The sequence below is a fragment of the Nothobranchius furzeri genome, chromosome 10 (assembly GCF_043380555.1).
Source record: "Nothobranchius furzeri strain GRZ-AD chromosome 10, NfurGRZ-RIMD1, whole genome shotgun sequence".
Classification (NCBI taxonomy): Eukaryota; Metazoa; Chordata; class Actinopteri; order Cyprinodontiformes; family Nothobranchiidae; genus Nothobranchius; species Nothobranchius furzeri.
Window position 1 is genome coordinate 54734458 of NC_091750.1, and position 17416 is coordinate 54751873.

The 17416-nt window shown below is 41.6% G+C and overlaps 1 protein-coding gene across 4 annotated transcripts in view; it reads left to right on the forward strand.

Annotated features, from left to right (window-relative positions):
- The window catches only part of LOC107386708 (rho GTPase-activating protein 26), a 154636-nt gene that overhangs the window by 122445 nt on the left and 14775 nt on the right, over positions 1–17416 (forward strand). For all 4 annotated transcript variants that reach the window (XM_070555790.1, XM_070555791.1, XM_070555792.1 and 1 more), the window contains 4 exons: positions 6190–6295; positions 14040–14199; positions 15304–15448; positions 15618–15810. In XM_070555790.1, the coding sequence (XP_070411891.1) occupies positions 6190–6295; positions 14040–14199; positions 15304–15448; positions 15618–15810 (604 nt within the window). The remainder of the gene's footprint in view (positions 1–6189; positions 6296–14039; positions 14200–15303; positions 15449–15617; positions 15811–17416) is intronic.

Here is a 17416-nt window from a genome sequence, read left to right on the forward strand (position 1 = left end):
ATACATAACGATTACAAACTGCGTTCGTACATTCAAAGGAGAATATACAACCATATGCCACTCCATGCAAACTGCACACACAAGGTGCAAATGCACCCCAACCCCATCACTTCACCACACAAAACAGCTCATTCACTTGTTCCTGTATCGTTAACTGAATATAAAAAATAAATAAGTAAATTGTTGCTCAGCTGCTTGTTTAGCAAAAACCAGACAACATGTTTTCATGACTCTGTCAAGCATGGTGGTGGAGAGCTGATCATATGGGATTGTTTTGTAGCCACACAACCTGAGGAACTTCCACTCGTTGAGCCAAACACGAGTGCGTTCTAGAGTCAAATGTGAGGCCATAACAGGACAAAAATACAGGAAAATGTTCATGAGCACAGCTGCAATTCAACAGAAGAACCACTGAGAAAGAGAAGAATCAACGTGTTAGTTGAAAAGCTACTGAAGAGAGCTGAGCAGAAACAAACATAAAAACCCCAACGAACTGAAACAAGTAGTGCGTAAAATCCTCCCTCCACGATTTGAGTGACTGACAAAGTCAAACAGGTAATAAATTCATCCAGATATTGCTGCTAAAGGTGGTTCTACAGTGTGCTGAATAATGAGACAAATTTAGTCTTTTTACACAAACTTTTTCATGTTTGCTTTGTTTCTATTTAATAACTAATGATTTAGAATATCTTGTGTATTTTAGTACAGGTAAGATTTGAATAAATGAGATCATTTTCATCATGACCTGATATGTAAATCTCTCAAAGTGGATGAGGGCGTGCTTTCATAGACTAATGCAGCTATTTGCATGTTGTTACTGAATGTTTTAAATCTAGAAAATCAGGTGCAGTTAATTCTCGCCGAGTTCCGGCTGGCCTGAAAGGATTCAGAGACCTGTTTTCTCTCTGCAGCTAATCCTTTAGAAAGCTAAGCTGCAATGGGAAGTAGCTCCAGGAAACGGCTTGGTGTCTCCTGGCAACACTACCAGGAAGCAGCTCCATACATAGCAATGCCAGCTGGGGAGAAAATAAAAGGAGTGTTTTAGTAAAGGCATGTTGTTTGTTAGGAGAGAGGAGTCTGGACTTTTGCTGTTTAGCTGGTTTCAAAACAAACTCCAGCTTCAACGTGTCGTTTCTCACCTGGAACGTATCAGTTTGTGATTGCTTTACGTTTGCACGCCGTGCATCTGCGTGTGAGCGCGTAGGAATGCATCTCTTGTGGTTGTGAGTAATTTTTCCAGAGCTCAGGTCTGAGGCAGCAACAGAGTTTTATGAGGACAGCGTCCTGGTTTGAACTCTCTTTTGGCGCCCCCTCCTCCCCTTCTCTCTATCACATCTTCTCCAGTTCCTCCCACCACTGGGCTCATCTTCTTCACGTTTCCTTTCTGTCAATTAGTTTTAAATACCCAGCTTCACATTTCAGGCCTACATGGAGATCAGAGACAAAGGTGGAAGAAAGCACAAAGGGAACATTTTTGGGAACATAAATTGGAAACATTAAGATGTTGGCAAACATGATATACCTGTCTTATGTATAGATAAGGAAATTCTTCCTGCAGATCACCAGATTTTTTCCTCCGTTCTGGTAAACATGAAGATACTTTTTCTTAAGTAAAATAAATGTATGAACTTTTATTTATGTTGTTTGTTTCTGAAACATCCAAATGTTTGAATATAAATATTAGGAGAGCTAACAGGCGATGATGTGTGGCAACACGCATTTATTTCCTTGTTTCTACGTAATTATGGTTTTGTTGCATCGGTAATTTGCCATGCACGAGTTTATTTGCTGTCTGCTCCACAGACATGTTGACAGCAGAACTCTGAGGAGGAGTTATTTTCTGTAAACCTGGCCATCTGGATGTGGAAATATGTCCTTTTGTTGCTTTCCTTTGCTCCATCTGCACACTTACTTTGGAATGAAACAGTAAACCGTTTAGTTGGATTATTGAATGGGAGCTGAGGCTTCGTTGTCGTGTCCTAACTGGGATGACTGGTCAGTTTGGCTTCTCTGAGACACATACAGCATACTTGCACTTGTTTTGCAGCCTTTGTGTTTTCTGCAGGGGTGTACAGCATTTGTCAGTTGTCACCTGCAGGGCGTGTTTATGTCTTCTTAGCTACTTTTTAAAATTAGCTGCGATAAAATCAGATTTTAATAACTAATTTGATCAACGTTTCCTGGGGAATTCCAGTTCCTTTGCAAGCCCGACAGGAAAGAGATCCAGTGCAAACTAAAAATAGGATCAGCTTTTTTTTTTTATTTCTGGAGTTTATTTTAGCTATTAGCCATGCATTAGGGATTATCTATTATCATTTGACCATCTGACACCTCCTTTTACCCATTATATTGTAACGCCTTTATTACTGTTACTGCAGAATATTGTTGACCGCAGTAGAAGGTGAATTCCTTAAACAGCACACTTGTTTTTCAGTTATTTTGTAAGATAAAGAACATTTGCAATCATGTGAATCTTTTTAGTCCATCTGGAAAACAGTAAACAGATGTTGCAGATGTATTCAAAATGTGTATTACTCATGCTTAACTCGAGTGCCAAATGCTCCTGTGCTGTTTTTGTTTTTTGTTGGGAAGACTCCAAAAGGATTTGTTTTAGTGGGGTCCACCGTGGCCTTCCCTGAAGTGAAGGGAGAAGAAAACCTACAATTTCTTAACACATGTCAAATGTCAAAAATATGCATATAAAATACATTTACTATAAATATGTCAGCTTTGCTTAATTGTGTGTAATCTTATTTACTCATCATTTTCACCAGCTGTCTCTCATAAAACTGTGAATTTCCTCCACCGGACTCAGTAGCTTCACCCCTAGGATGCTGGAAAAAGCGCCCCTGAACTGCAGCTAAACAGCCCATCATATTTGGTTGCTAGGGAGAACCAAAGAGTTTTATAGCCAATCAGCATTGCGTAATTTAAGGTCTCTGGGGTGCTGTCCGACAGCGCCCCTGCCACAGGAAATTTCTAGCTAACATGCTAGAAAGGCACTGGACTTCCTTTCCCCTCTCTCAGACATTCTTTCACATAAACTCACTGTTGATTTATGTAGATGGAGCTAAAATCAGTTGTAGCTGCTGCAGTAAAATGTTCTTATTCGTTTTCATATTATATGAAGTAAATGCTCAAACAGGAAATCTAATTCAATTTCTGTGTAGGGTTAGTGCCACCTGCACCCTGGGCGACGGTGGCACAGGAGTTAAGTGCTCGCCCTGTAATCAGAAGGTTGCAGGTTCGAGTCCCGCTCAGTCTGTCGCTTTTGCCTGGTGGTGGTGGTCGGAGGGACCGGTGGCGCCAGTGCTCGACAGCCTCGCCTCTGTAAGTGCGCCCCAGGGCAGCTATGTCTACATCATAGCTCATCCCCACCAGGGTGTAAATGTGTGTGTGAATGGGTGAATGACTGGTTGTGTTGTAAAGTGCCTTGGGGGGTTCCAGGAACCTAGAAAGCACTATATCAAATACAGGCTATTTACTATTTACTGGTGGAACGGACTATTGAGCTTTCAGATGCACGGCTTTGAGCAGGTGATTTAGACACGCAAGCTGCTGGAGACTGAAAACTGAAGCTGGAAAAACGAACTAATGTCAACATGAAATTTGAATAAGGATTTAAATGGAAATTATGGACTGCATTTGCACTTTTTTTAGTAGAAAGGTTCACAGTAGGGTTATGTGTGTATCTGAGTAAAATAATAGTTTAAAATATCTGTAAATTTGACAAGTGACTTTCTCTGTAAAACTAAAGGGAAATCTTTTCACACATAAACCCACCAATAATTTTTTTCACAAGCCGCCACAAATTTGTATGTTTCTCAACAACACATTCAGTGAATTTAACACATCTTTAGTCGTTGTAGAAGATCTTATTACAACAGGTTGCCAGTACTCATTTTATTATATAATTAAAGTGGCAACGTGTATTTTCCCTGGCGATAGGGGGCAGTATGTACCTAAATCATAGCAAGCTAGCAGTATTTTTGTGTTTGTGCCATTAGGGTCAAAAATCCCTGGGAGCACAACGTCCAGCAAAATGACAAACACATCGGACTCCCTTTCATCACTGGCAACGAATGAGGAGATACATATGTAAAACAACTATGTTTATTAATGGAGAATTTTTGTCACCGTTTTTTTTACAAATCAGAAAAAGCGTTTTATCCTCACAGGCTCCCGTAGAAGGAACAATGGACTCCAACATGGCATCGTCCTTAGACCCGCTCCCATGTCTTTCAGACCCAATTTTTATGGTTATATGTTACGAAACCACCAATATTTTACAACTGGGCATCATTTAATTAATTTTTCAGAAATTAATGGTAAAAACTGCACGTTGTCTCTTTAATAAAATTATCATAAAGCTGTATATTATTATTGTTACGCAGTAAACCGCATATTGTGTCGCATATCAAGATGTAAAAGGGTTATTGATATTTACAGTAGAGTGTAAACATCTTGCAAGCACAGCATGTGAGGTATTTTGGAGCGTCTGAAACTTCAGTAACACCACAACTCTGGCTATTTTCCCACAATGCAAAGCAGTTGTGATGAACATAATTAAAAGCTGCTGTTTCTTAATTATGCTAACAGCATATGTAATGTTTCACTCATATAAAAACACTGCCTAATTAACATTAATAAATGTTTATTTGATTCAATCAGACAGAAACTGCAGGATTGTTTTTGTTTATGCATATTTTCCTGTTAGTATCTCATTAGGTTTGATGGATCCTCTCCACTACTGTGTGTGAAGTGGTGACGATCAAAGAAAACTTCATGAAGAATAATTGTTGTTTCTGCTTTTTAATGTTCTGAGATGTATGTTGCTGGCAGCATTAAAAGGATTTCACTCATTTTTGTGGCGATCTGTTTTTGCTCATCTCAGAATGATTGGCTTATTTTGGTCTTTAGATTTTGCGGGAGTGGATCTCTCTGCACGGGCATGTAAATACTTATAAAAAGCCATCAGAGAATGTGTTGGAGCTCGTCTGTCCTGTTTAGCTGTAACAAAAAGGCATGCATTGCTTGGTGCTGACAGCCGAGGCTCCAGGGCTGAGCTAGTGTGATTGCTCTGTCATCTCTCTATTGACTTATTAACGTAATGCATTAACAGCAGGTCTGTCTGCCCTGCCTCTGTACCACGATGCAGCGCTAAACACCCTGTGTGGCAAAAACTACCTGCTTCTCTAAAATTTTCTGTGAATCTCATAATGAATAATCTAACAGGTTTGTCTTAAATTGGTTGACCATGGTGGTCACATACATCCATTAAAACACTGACGCATATTATTTTGAAGTAATTTCCTAATAAGGCTGCGATTAAGCTGAAGTTGATGTTTCAGTGGGTGCTATTTGATGGTAATTGTTTGCAAAACCCTCTGATGAATATTTATTGTGGTAAGAAGGTGTGTAATGCTCCTCTGTGGCTCTGTAGATTTGTTAAGAAGCCTTTTTGTGCTCATTTTCAGGTGCATTGTTTAATTTCTACAGCTACTGTATGTGAGCAAGTCTACATACATGTGTGTTAAAAGCTTACCATTTTTTTCTTGTGGTGCACATTGTCACGTTTGACCTGAAATACTACATTTTAACAAAAGTAGCTGTAACAAATTAGAATGATTCAACAATATGAGAAAACAGAGGGGTGTAGAAATTACATTCACGTGAGAGTTTGAAGACTGAAGCCTCAGTTGACCAAAAAAAAAAAAAACACAAAATCAAAAAACATCTTCTAAATTCCCAAGATTGAAGAGTCAAAAAGGGAAATTTTGGGAGGTGTGTGTGCCATTACATTTTGGTATAAAACTAGCAACACATTTAAAGCCTAATTTATACTTCTCCGTCTGAGATGAAGGTTTTGGAGCAGCTTGGTGAAAATCCAAATATAAATGTAAATTGAAAAGCGAACAATGACCTTAAACAGGTCAATCATGCCCAAGAAACTTTGAAGAGCGTTATTGTTGACAGTGCTGCTTGTTTTTTCAGTTGGCCAAGTCAGTGGTCAAAAAAGTGATGTAATTAAAGTTGGCAAACATCGTCTGTTGTATTATTTGGGTTGGTTGGAGTATTGTCCAACCAAAACGAGCACTTTTTCTGCAAAAGCACATTTGTAAACGCTTGACCCGCAAGTTTCTGTTTCTGTAGCATCTCACCTGTTTTCGTGTGTGCGTGTTTTTCCAGAGATGGACAACCCAGAGGCCCGTGTGACAGAAATCCACGCTCTTGTGCACAGGCTACCTGAGAAGAACCGGCAGATGCTGGAGCTGCTGATGAAACACCTGGCCAAGTAGGTGGAGATGAGACATAGATGGTGTAGTTTGATGTGACCCTTTCTTCCTCATAGTTATCTCACTGAGAAAGAAAAAAAATCTGGCACCAATTATTACGAAGGAAAAAATATATGTATATATTATATATATACATATCTCATTATTTACGTTAAATATTTGGCACCAATTCAACTCCATACCTGATTCAGAAATACAATGACACTCCTCTCCTTTTTGAGGTGATTACAAAACCGGAGAACACTTTTCTGCAAACATCTGTTTTTGTGAATAAATAAAAGCCATTATAGATGTTTCAGTTTTTTTTGTTAATCTTACATTACCAGAATTATTTGAATCAAAATTTCACATGAGTTGAGAAAATTAGAAAAGAAAGAAAAAGGTAACAAACCAATGTTTGTTTTTGTGTGATAATTCCTCCAAAGTATCCATGTGTATCCTATCCTATCTGCATTTAAGCCCTGTGGCTTTATCAGGCTTTTCTTCTCCAGCAGCAGAGTGGTACAATCCGTGATTAATGGGCCATCAGCCATGTTTGTCTCACATGTGGGTGAGTGCATGCAGGCCTTTTGAAGACGGGCGCATTTACATGGGTTTAGTGGATTACATCTAACTCAGGCCATCATTGTCACTAGCTTAGATAAGATGATGGGATCACAGCACACCTTGGCTTTCTGTTAGATCTGGTCTGAAGGTTCAGAGCTGCAGGAATTATTAAATATTAAAGCAAATCTGCAAAACAAGCTAGCTTTTAAACACAAACTCTCACCCCTCTGTCAGCTATCATCCCTAGGCGACGTCCCCCTGATATGGGAACCTGCATTACCACAATAAACAGGATGGTACTTAACACCAGTCATTATTTTCTAGGTCCAAACATCTTTTGTTGTTGGTGACTTCTAATGGTGTTTTTCTTTCTGGGACCCTGGTAGTTTTTCCAAAAGTTGAAGTGGTAGCAGCTGGCTGTTTCTCCTTCTCTGATATTATTAAGCAGAGGAGCTCTCACACCGGTGGGGTATGTTGCTAGATACGCAAGTGCGTGAAAAATGGAGGACCCGGGGAAGTGTAGTTGCTCTGTGAAATGGACAACCATTGGTCCAATCATTAGTTTCGGACCGAGCCATGTTATTGGCTGAGGTTTTTTTGATAATTGCGAGAGAACCACGTTATAATTTATTTTATTTAAATTTTTTCACTCCACGGGTATTAGATTAAAATATTTTTATATGTATATTTAAAAAATATATATATATGTTTAATTACATATTTAATTACATATATTACAGGTCAAAGATTATTGTTCTCATTATTTACTAGTACTTTGGTTTAACGTTGTATTCTTTCTTTGTGCATTCTAAATGATTAAATCAAGTTTTGTCCTCTGTTCAGCTTTTGGATGTAAAACAGAAATAAATACAAAACACAAACTACTATTCTCTGTGTACTGCATTTCTGGATGAATTTATTGTTTCTCAGACAACATTTTGTCCTTTTCTGACCTCTGCACTCAGACAGGTGATGCTCCTTCTTGACTGTCCCCTTTTAGCCTTTTCGCCGAGGTTCTTGCCAGGCTTTTTGATTTACAGTAGGTTTTTATGACTTTATACATGACGACAGCTGTAGCCAGAGGCATTAAGCCCATCTGTCGTTCCCATTCTTGTGAGGGCAATACCTCTTAAAGGCCTTGTGGGAGTTTCTACGGATGTGACCTAATCATCCGCATCAACTCAAGGATGAACTGATTAGATTGTAGAGATCAAAGGGCACAGTGATTCTGTAGGTCTTTAAGTAACTTCCACATTTAAGGAACAAACAACTAAAATGTTTAAGGTTGTCCTTTCTCTCATGCATTTTCACAAATGTATTCAGTGACATGATGTGTCAAGTAAGGTTGGGCAACTGAATGAATGAATCAACCATCTGTGGTGGGCCAGGCCCTTCCCCTATCATTTTTTTGTGAATACATTTTAGAATGACCCCACTGACTCAGACCGGATGTGTGTGTGTGTGTGTGTGTGTGTGTGTGTGTGTGTGTGTGTGTGTGTGTGTGTGTGTGTGTGTGTGTGAGTGCGTGCGTGCGTGCGTGCGTGCATGCATGCTCATGCGTGGGTGGATGGTGTGTGGACTAGTCAGGGTTCAGCTGCACTCTGTCGCATCAGACTGCAAACTATGGCTCTATCTGGCATTCATTCAAAGTTTGGATGTTCCCAGTATATCCTGGAATGTTACATGTGTTCTCCAACATTCTTCCATGTTTTCCTCTTGTCCAGCAAGGACATTATCGTTAGTCCAGGCTAGCTTTAGCAGCTGCTCAGGCTAGCGTTTTCTGCTGTTAGCAGTACCCCGACCAAAATGTATGTACCCAACAATGAAGTGGGTTTGGACAAGCAGATTTACTGTGGTGTGTCTAAGCTCATGACGTGTTAACCCAGCTCAGAATGAACGGTTTCTTCATGGCCATTACAAATGTCTAATTTAGATGAGGAAGCAGATCAGAGACGGCACCAGCTTTTTGGGTTGCTACATTAGACACTGGAGTTCCTTAAGGCTCTGGATGTGGGGCTGTAATGGTTGACGCAGCTCTGCAGTATTGTGTAGACATCGGGGCAGTTCCACTGGGGTGGTGGTCCACCCCGCAGAGTGTGTTCTAGCTACAAGAGGATCACTCTCCCGACCATCCCTGGTAAGATCTGTGCAGGGGTTCTGGAGAGGAGGGTCTGTTGGATTGTCGAACATCAGATTCACGAGGAGCATTGTGGTTTTTGTCCTGGCCATGGAACACTGGACCAGCTCTATACCCTTAGAGGGGTCCTGGAGGGGGTACTTTCGGTGTATGGGGTACCAGCAGTATTGGGAAAGTTTGTTTAAAAACGAACTAGTTTAAAGTTCAGTTCATACATTTTAAAACGAACTAGTTCGTTTCTTAGTTCATAATTAAAAACAATTTGAACTAAGTTAACTGTTCCAAAAACGAACTAGTTCATAGTTTTTTTTCTCCTATATATATGTATATTTATATATGCCTCTCCCTGGGCTGCCACCTTACCGTGGTGGAGGGTTTTGAGTGTCTCAGTGGTCCTAGGAGCTAAGTTGTCTGAGGCTTTCTGCCTCTGGTAGGGTCACCCATGACAAACAGGTTCTAGGTGAGGGATCAGAGCAGCCCGAAGACCTCTTATGATGAATTATATAAATGGAAACCGTGTTCCCTCGCCCGGAAATGGGTCATTTGGACCCCCTCTGGAGCCAGGCCTGGAAGTGGGGCACGTTGGCGAGCGCCTGGTGGCTGGGCTTTCACCCATGGAGCCATGGGTCACTGAGGTCCCTGAGGTAGTTAAAAAGCTCCTCTGTGGCAAGGCTCCAGGGGTGGATGAGATCCGCCCGGAGTTCCTTAAGGCTCTGGATGTTGTGTTGGCGCGGCTCTGCAATATCGCGTGGACATCGGGGGCAGTCCCACTGGACTGGCAGACCGGGGTGGTGGTCCCCTTATTTAAAAAGGGGGACCGCAGGGTGTGTTCCAACTACAGGGGGATCACACTCCTGAGCTTTCCTGGTAAGGTCTATTCAGGGGTTATGGAGAGAAGGGTCCGTCGAATAGTTGAACCTCAGATTCAGGGGGAGCAATGTGGTTTTCATCCTGGCCGTGGAACACTTGACCAGCTCTATACCCTTAGGGGGATCCTGGAGGGTGTGTGGGAATTTGCCCAACCAGTCTACATGTGTTTTGTGGATTTGGAGAACTTGTTTGACCGCACCCCTCAGGGGGTCCTGCGGGGGGTACTCCGGGACTATGGGGTAGCAGGCCCTCTGATACGGGTTAGGTCCCTGTGTGACCAGTGTCAGAGCTTGGTCCGCATTGCCGGCAGTAAGTCGGGCTCGTTCCCAGTGAGAGTTGGACTCCACCAAGGCTGCTCTTTGTCACCGATTCTGTTCATAACCTTTGTGGACAGGATTTCTAGGTGCAGCCAAGGTGTGGAGGGCATCAGTTTTGGTGGCCTGAGGATCAGGTCTCTTCTTTTTGCAGATGATGTGGTCCTGTTGGCTTCATCAGAACGTGATCTTCAGCTTTCGCTGGAGCAGTTCGCAGCCGAATGTGAAGCAGCTGGGATGAGAATCAGCTCCTCTAAATCTGAGACCATGCACTTGATTCGGAAAAGGGTAGAATGCCTTCTCCGGGTCAGGGATGAGGTCCTGCCCCAAGTGGAGGAGTTTAAGTATCTCGGGGTCTTGTTCACGAGTGAGGGAAAACTGGAGCGTGAGATTGATAGGCGGATTGGTGCTGCATCTGCAGTGATGCGGGCGTTGTACCGGTCTGTCATGGTGAAGAGAGAGCTGAGTCAGAAGGCGAAGCTCTCGATTTACTGGTCGATCTACGTTCCTACCCTCACCTATGGTCATGAGCTTTGGGTAGTGAAGCATAGCGAAGAAGTGGGAGCATGAAGAACACTCTTCAGTGGCTTCCAGTGAACTAGCATAGAATTAAATGTGCTAGTCTTTGTTTTCTGATCATTTGGTGGAACAGCTCCTCCTTCTTTATAATTACTCCTTGAAAAATACACTCCGTTAAGATCCGGGTGTGTTCGTGGTCCCCAGGTTTAGGCGTAAGGGTCAGGGCGATCGAGCATGGTGGTGTTAGGCAAGCAGACGTAATATTGTTACAAGAGACTCATAGATCTGCCACATCCGCAGATGAACTTAAAACACCTGAGTTTCCCAGCATGTTCTCTGCCTGCTATAACTCTAGGCAAAGAGGTGTAGCTATTTTAATACACAAAAACATCAATTTCACAGTATTGGACACAGTCTCTGATCCAGAGGGTAGATTTATAATGTTAAAAATATCTGTACAGAACCAAAGCTTATGTATTGTCAGCATATACTGTCCAAATATTGATGACCCTCCATTCTTTCATAATTTTTTCTCTGTACTCTCCGAACACTTGGACTGTCCACTTATACTTGGAGGTGATTTTAATTTTTGGATGAATTCCTTAACAGACAGGCTCAGTACAGCTGGGACTCAGCGCAATTGGCAATCCACTAATATAGTTAAACAGTACATGAGTGATTATGGACTTTGTGATGCATGGCGATCTCTTCATCCTAACCGTAGAGAGTATACTTTTTTCTCACACGTCCATCACTCTCATTCACGTTTGGATTATTTTCTAGTCAGCAGCTCATTGTTGGCTGACATTTCAGACACTGAGATACACCCAATAGTTGTCAGCGACCATGCTCCGGTTTCATTAACTCTGGTAAATAAGAAGACAATCCCACCGAGCAAAAACTGGAGGTTTAATACATCACTGCTTAAAGATGAAGGTTTTATAGATTTTTTTAAAAAGGAGTGGGTTTTATATTTAGAACATAATGACCTGCCTGGAACATCAGCATCTATTCTCTGGGAGGCAGGAAAGGCAGTGATGAGAGGTAAAATAATCTCTTTCTCATCACATAAGAAAAAAATGGAAAACAAACGTATTCAGGAGTTAGAAGAAATCATTAAGTCTTTAGAGGCATCCACAGAAGAAGAGTTAGTTATTTTTGTGAAGAGAAAGTTGAGAGACACAAGACCCAACACTCTGGATGAGCTTAAGGCCGCTATCGAAGCATCCTGGGCCTCTATAACACCTCAGCAGTGCCACAGGCTGATTGCCTCCATGCCACGTCGCATTGAAGCAGTCTTTTCTGCAAAAGGATTCCCCGATGGGATTCCCGACCAAGTATTGAGTGCATAACTGAACATAATTATTTGAAGGTTGACTTTTTTGTATTAAAAACACTTTTCTTTTATTGGTCGGATGAAATATGCAAATTTTTTGAGATAGGAATTTGGGGTTTTCATGAGCTGTATGCTAAAATCATCAATATTAGAAACAATACAGGTGCTGGCCAGTAAATTAGAATATCATCAAAAGGTTGAAAATATTTCAGTAATTCCATTCAAAACGTGAAACTTGTACATTATATTCATGCAATGCACACAGACCAATGTATTTCCGATGTTTATTACGTTTAAGTTTGATATTTATAGGTGACAACCAATGAAAACATCAAATCTGGTATCTCAGAAAATTAGAATATTCTAAAGGCCAATGAAAAAATGTTTGTTTCTCTAATGTTGGCCAACTGAAAAGAATGAACATGAAAAGAATGTGCATGTATAGCACTCAATACTTAGTCGGGGCTCCTTTTGCCTCAATAACTGCAGTAATGCGGCGTGGCATGGACTCGATCAGTCTGTGGCACTGCTCAGGTGTTATGAGAGCCCAGGTTGCTCTGATAGTCGTCTTCAGCTCCTCTGCATTGTTGGGTCTAGCATATTGCATCCTCCGCTTCACAATACCCCATAGATTTTCTATGGGGTTAAGGTCAGGTGAGTTTGCTGGCCAATCAAGGACAGGGATACCATGGTCCTTGAACCAGGTGCTGGTGGTTTTGGCACTGTGTGCAGGTGCCAAGTCCTGTTGAAAGGTGAAGTCTGCATCCCCATAAAGTTGGTCAGCAGCAGGAAGCATGAAGTGCTCTAAAACTTCCTGGTAGACGGCTGCATTGACCCTGGACCTCAGGAAACAGAGTGGGCCAACACCGGCAGATGACATGGCACCCCACACCATCACTGACGGTGGAAACTTTACACTGGACCTCATGCAACGTGGATTCTGTGCTTCTCCGCTCTTCCTCCAGACTCTGGGTCCTTGATTTCCAAAGGAAATGCAGAACTTGCTTTCATCAGAAAACATAACTTTGGACCACTCAGCATCAGTCCAGTCCTTTTTGTCCTTGGCCCAGGCGAGACGCTTCTTGCGCTGTTTCATGTTCAAGAGTGGCTTGACACACGGAATGCGACACCTGAATCCCATGTCTTTCATGAGTCTCCTCGTGGTGGTTCTTGAAGCGCTGACTCCAGCTGCAGTCCACTCTTTGTGGATCTCCCCCACATTTTTGAATGGGTTTGTCGTCACAATTCTCTGCAGGGTGCGGTTATCCCTAGAGCTTGTACACTTTTTTCTACCACATTTGTTCCGTCCCTTCGCCTGTCTGTTAATGTGCTTGGACACAGAGCTCTGCGAACAGCCAGCTTCTTTAGCAATCACCTTTTGTGTCTTGCCCTCCTTGTGCAAGGTGTCAATGATTGTCTTTTGGACAGCTGTTAAGTCAGAAGTCTCCCCCATGATTGTGGTGCCTTCAAAACAAGACTGAGGGACCTTTTAAAGGCCTTTGCAGGTGTTTTGAGTAAATCAGCTGATTAGAGTGGCAGCAGGTGTCTTCTATATTCAGCCTTTTCAGAATATTCTAATTTTTTGAGATACCAAATTTGGAGTTTTCATTAGTTGTCACTTATGAATATCAAATTTAAATGTAATGAACATTGGAAATACATTGGTCTGTGTGCATTGCATGAATATAATGTACAAGTTTCACGTTTTGAATGGAATTACTGAAATATTTTCAACCTTTTGATGATATTCTAATTTACTGGCCAGCACCTGTAAAAGGCTTGAACTACTTCAGCTGTGTGTAATGAATCTAATATATATGAAAGTCTAATGTTTATCAGTACATTACAGACAATAATGAACTTTATCACAATATGCTAATTTCTTTAGAAGGACCTGTGTATATGTGTATGTATATATATATATATATATATATATATGATAAACTGAATAATTGATTGATTTACCGTATTTAGTGGGATTTAATTAAGAGTTCTGTTTTTTTCTTGTCCTTTGACCAAAGTGTGGCCAGTCACCACCAGTTTAACCTGATGACCATCGCCAATCTGGGAGTGGTCTTTGGGCCAACGCTGCTCCGCCCACAGGAAGAGACAGTTGCAGCCATCATGGAATTAAAGTTCCAGAACATTGTGGTGGAAATTCTTATCGAGCACCATGAGAAGGCGAGTGTGTGTTCATTTCGTGTTTTTGCAGAAATAAAGCACACACATATACAGACATGTACACACACACACACAAACCATAAGTTTGGGCGACGGTGGCACAGGAGTTAAGTGCTTGCCCCGTAATCGGAAGGTTGCAGGTTCGAGCCCCGCTCAGTCTGTCACTGCCGTTGTGCCCTTGGGCAAGACACTTAACCCACGTTGCCTGCTGGTGGTGGTCGGAGGGACCGGTGGCGCCTGTGCTCTGAAGCCTCACCTCTGTCAGTGCACCCCAGGGCAGCTGTGGCTACATCGTAGCTCATCACCACCAGTGTGTGAATGGGTGAATGACTGATTGTGTTGTAAAGTGCCTTGGAGGGCTCCAGGACTCTAGAAGGTGCTATATGAAATACAGGCCATTTACCATTTACCATTTACTTCACCCATTAAATGAAAGCAGTCTGTTGGCAGGGCAAACCTCCTCACCTGTCACCATGGCAACATCGTGTTTGTATGAGGCCCTGGTGGCGGACACAAGAGTGTTCAGTGAATGAATGGATAAATGACACATGTTCAACACAACATACACAGAGTTGCACACATGTAGGAGGATGCACGTTGACAACATGACGCACAGACAGAAAAACGTTTTTAGCCATTCCTCTTAGTAGGGATCTCTCATAAAATGTGTGAAAACAAACCAGTTAGAAACACTGTGATGAGGAAGCTCAATGCCGTTTTAGAAGTTTCAAAAACAGTCTAATGGTTTGTTGAAATATCTTATTTAATCTTAAATTTTCAGTCATTTGCTCTGTTGAAGAAATGTTTTTTGCACTTCTTTGCCAATAATTTTAATTCTTGAGTGAAATTGTGGATCAAAACAAGCAGAAAAATGTTACTAGTCGAGATAAATCACCAAGGAAAAGATACCAGAAGCAGAAAACATTTCTTTAAACACCTCATGAGTATGAATACACAAAATTACTGCAGTGGTGCTTCTTCTTTTATCAATGAAGAAAGTGATTTCAGCAGCATTAGCTTGTTTTGGTCCATTTGCATTTTCTAAATGGGCACACTTTATTTAGGTGAATTTTTATTGGCCTAAACCAGTTCATGTCCATGCAGATTTTCAGGGACGTTCCTAATTCTTCAGGCAGTTCGACCAACATGCAGCTCAACCTGTCCAGGAGGAGAAGCACCCAAAACAAAGCACCTTCCTGTAGCGAGAGGCCTCTCACACTCTTCCACACACCTACACATTCCCAGAAAGGTGAGCTGTTCTAATATATTTTGTTTCTTAAAAAGACTCAATAAACTTATGTACATTTTAAATATCATTGCAAGAACAACGTTTCATGTCAGTGCCCAGTTTGACACAGAGTAATCCCTTTTTTATAGCTAAAAGTGTCAAAAAAGAATTATTACTATGCCTGTTTTAGGGGAAAAGAGGAACAGTGTTGGCAACACCCCAGCTGCTGATATGCAGACCCCAGTTTCTGCTTCTTCTTCTACTAACTGCACCAGCAGCAGCAGCAGCAGCAGTAGCGGCGGCAGCTACAGCCGAACTCCGAGGCACAGCCTCATCAGTAACGACGGGGAGCAGGAAGGCCGGCAAATGCGACCCAGCTCACTGTGAGTCATAGCGTTTAAACATGTGACCCTCAATTGATTCAGAAAACATTTTTTTAGAAGTAGGGATGTTTGATGTTATCGGCTACACTTTCAGCTGCAGATGGTTCAAAACGCAGCAGCACGGTTCATCTATGGAGCGAAGAAGTGGGAGCATGAAGAACGCTCTTCAGTGGCTTCCAGTGAACTAGCGTAGAATTAAATATGCTAGTCTTTGTTTTCTGATCATTTGGTGGAACAGCTCCTCCTTCTTTATAATTACTCCTTGAAAAATACACTCCGTTAAGATCCGGGTGTGCTCGTGGTCCCCAGGTTTAGGGGTAAGGGTCAGGGCGATCGAGCATGGTGGTGTTAGGCCCAAACTCTGAAACTAACTCCCTCTGGAAGCAGGCACGCAGTTAGGGTGGGGGATGGGGGGAATCTGTCCCCCCCAGATTCAGATCGACCCCGATCCGTCCCCTGCGCTAAGGCCAGAAAGAAAACAAAATCGGAGGTTAAGCGCTTGAAGCTCCTTTTTCCAGTTACATTGAATGCAGCATGACGTAAACAAACACCAACTCCAGAGGCGCAAAAGTGGTTGCTGCTAGGATGCAGGATGAAGTGAAAAAGGCAAGCAACGATTACTGCGTATTTAAAAAAGACCAACAGTGTAAGTAGGCTGGACCGATCTGTCTGTTTAGGCATGTTGGTTCTAGTATCAGTACGTTGTTGTCAGTGTTGGGACTTACTTGTTATAAGCGCCACTAGATGGGGCTGTCACATGTATTACATTGAGTCACATTTTTACGTGACTCAATGCGGTACAGCTTCTTAAAGGGACGTGAACGTTGCCAACCTACACACATCTTTTCTTTTTTTTTTTAATAATCAACTTTATTGACATGGGAAAAATTATCACGATAAGAGTCAGAAATTTCGATAACAATACATTTTCAATTTATTGCCCGGCCCTAGTAAACAGTAGTTGCGTCCCTCCTTCCTTTGTTTTAAAAGGAGAAAAACTGACAATCCCTACAGCCAGCTGGATATGAAATATGCTTCAGTATAACCTTCCTTCTAAAATGACTGAAACATTAGACTCTTTTGGGATTTTCTCACTGTAAAATTCTCACTATATTCTTACATGTACCTTTATAGCTGCAATATGGAATTATCCCCTCTCATTTATGTATGATTCTTTTAAAAGTAATTGTCTCATCATGTACTGTGATAAAATGTAGGCAATATTTCTTTTATTTATTTATTTTACTAAGCCCGCCCCCATCCTGTAGAGCTCCATGTTCCAGTTCCCCTGCTTTGTTCCTGTTGTATCTTTAAGAAAAATGCAGCAAATTAAATATTCTACCAATCTGGGAGCATTGATCAGCTGTGACTAACAGATTTGTTGTATGTACGTTACCTGGATTATACATACCATAAGGTTTCAGACAGCAGTATTACTGCACAGCTACTTAAATTTACTTTAGGTTCTCCAGAGTGTTGTCACCTGCTGTAGCCCAACTGAGAACTGAGTTTTTTGCATTATAAAGTAGTATTGGTTCTGTGTTATCTGAGTACTTTTATTAGTACAAATTAGGGCTGGGAATCGATGTTTTTATCAATATCTATA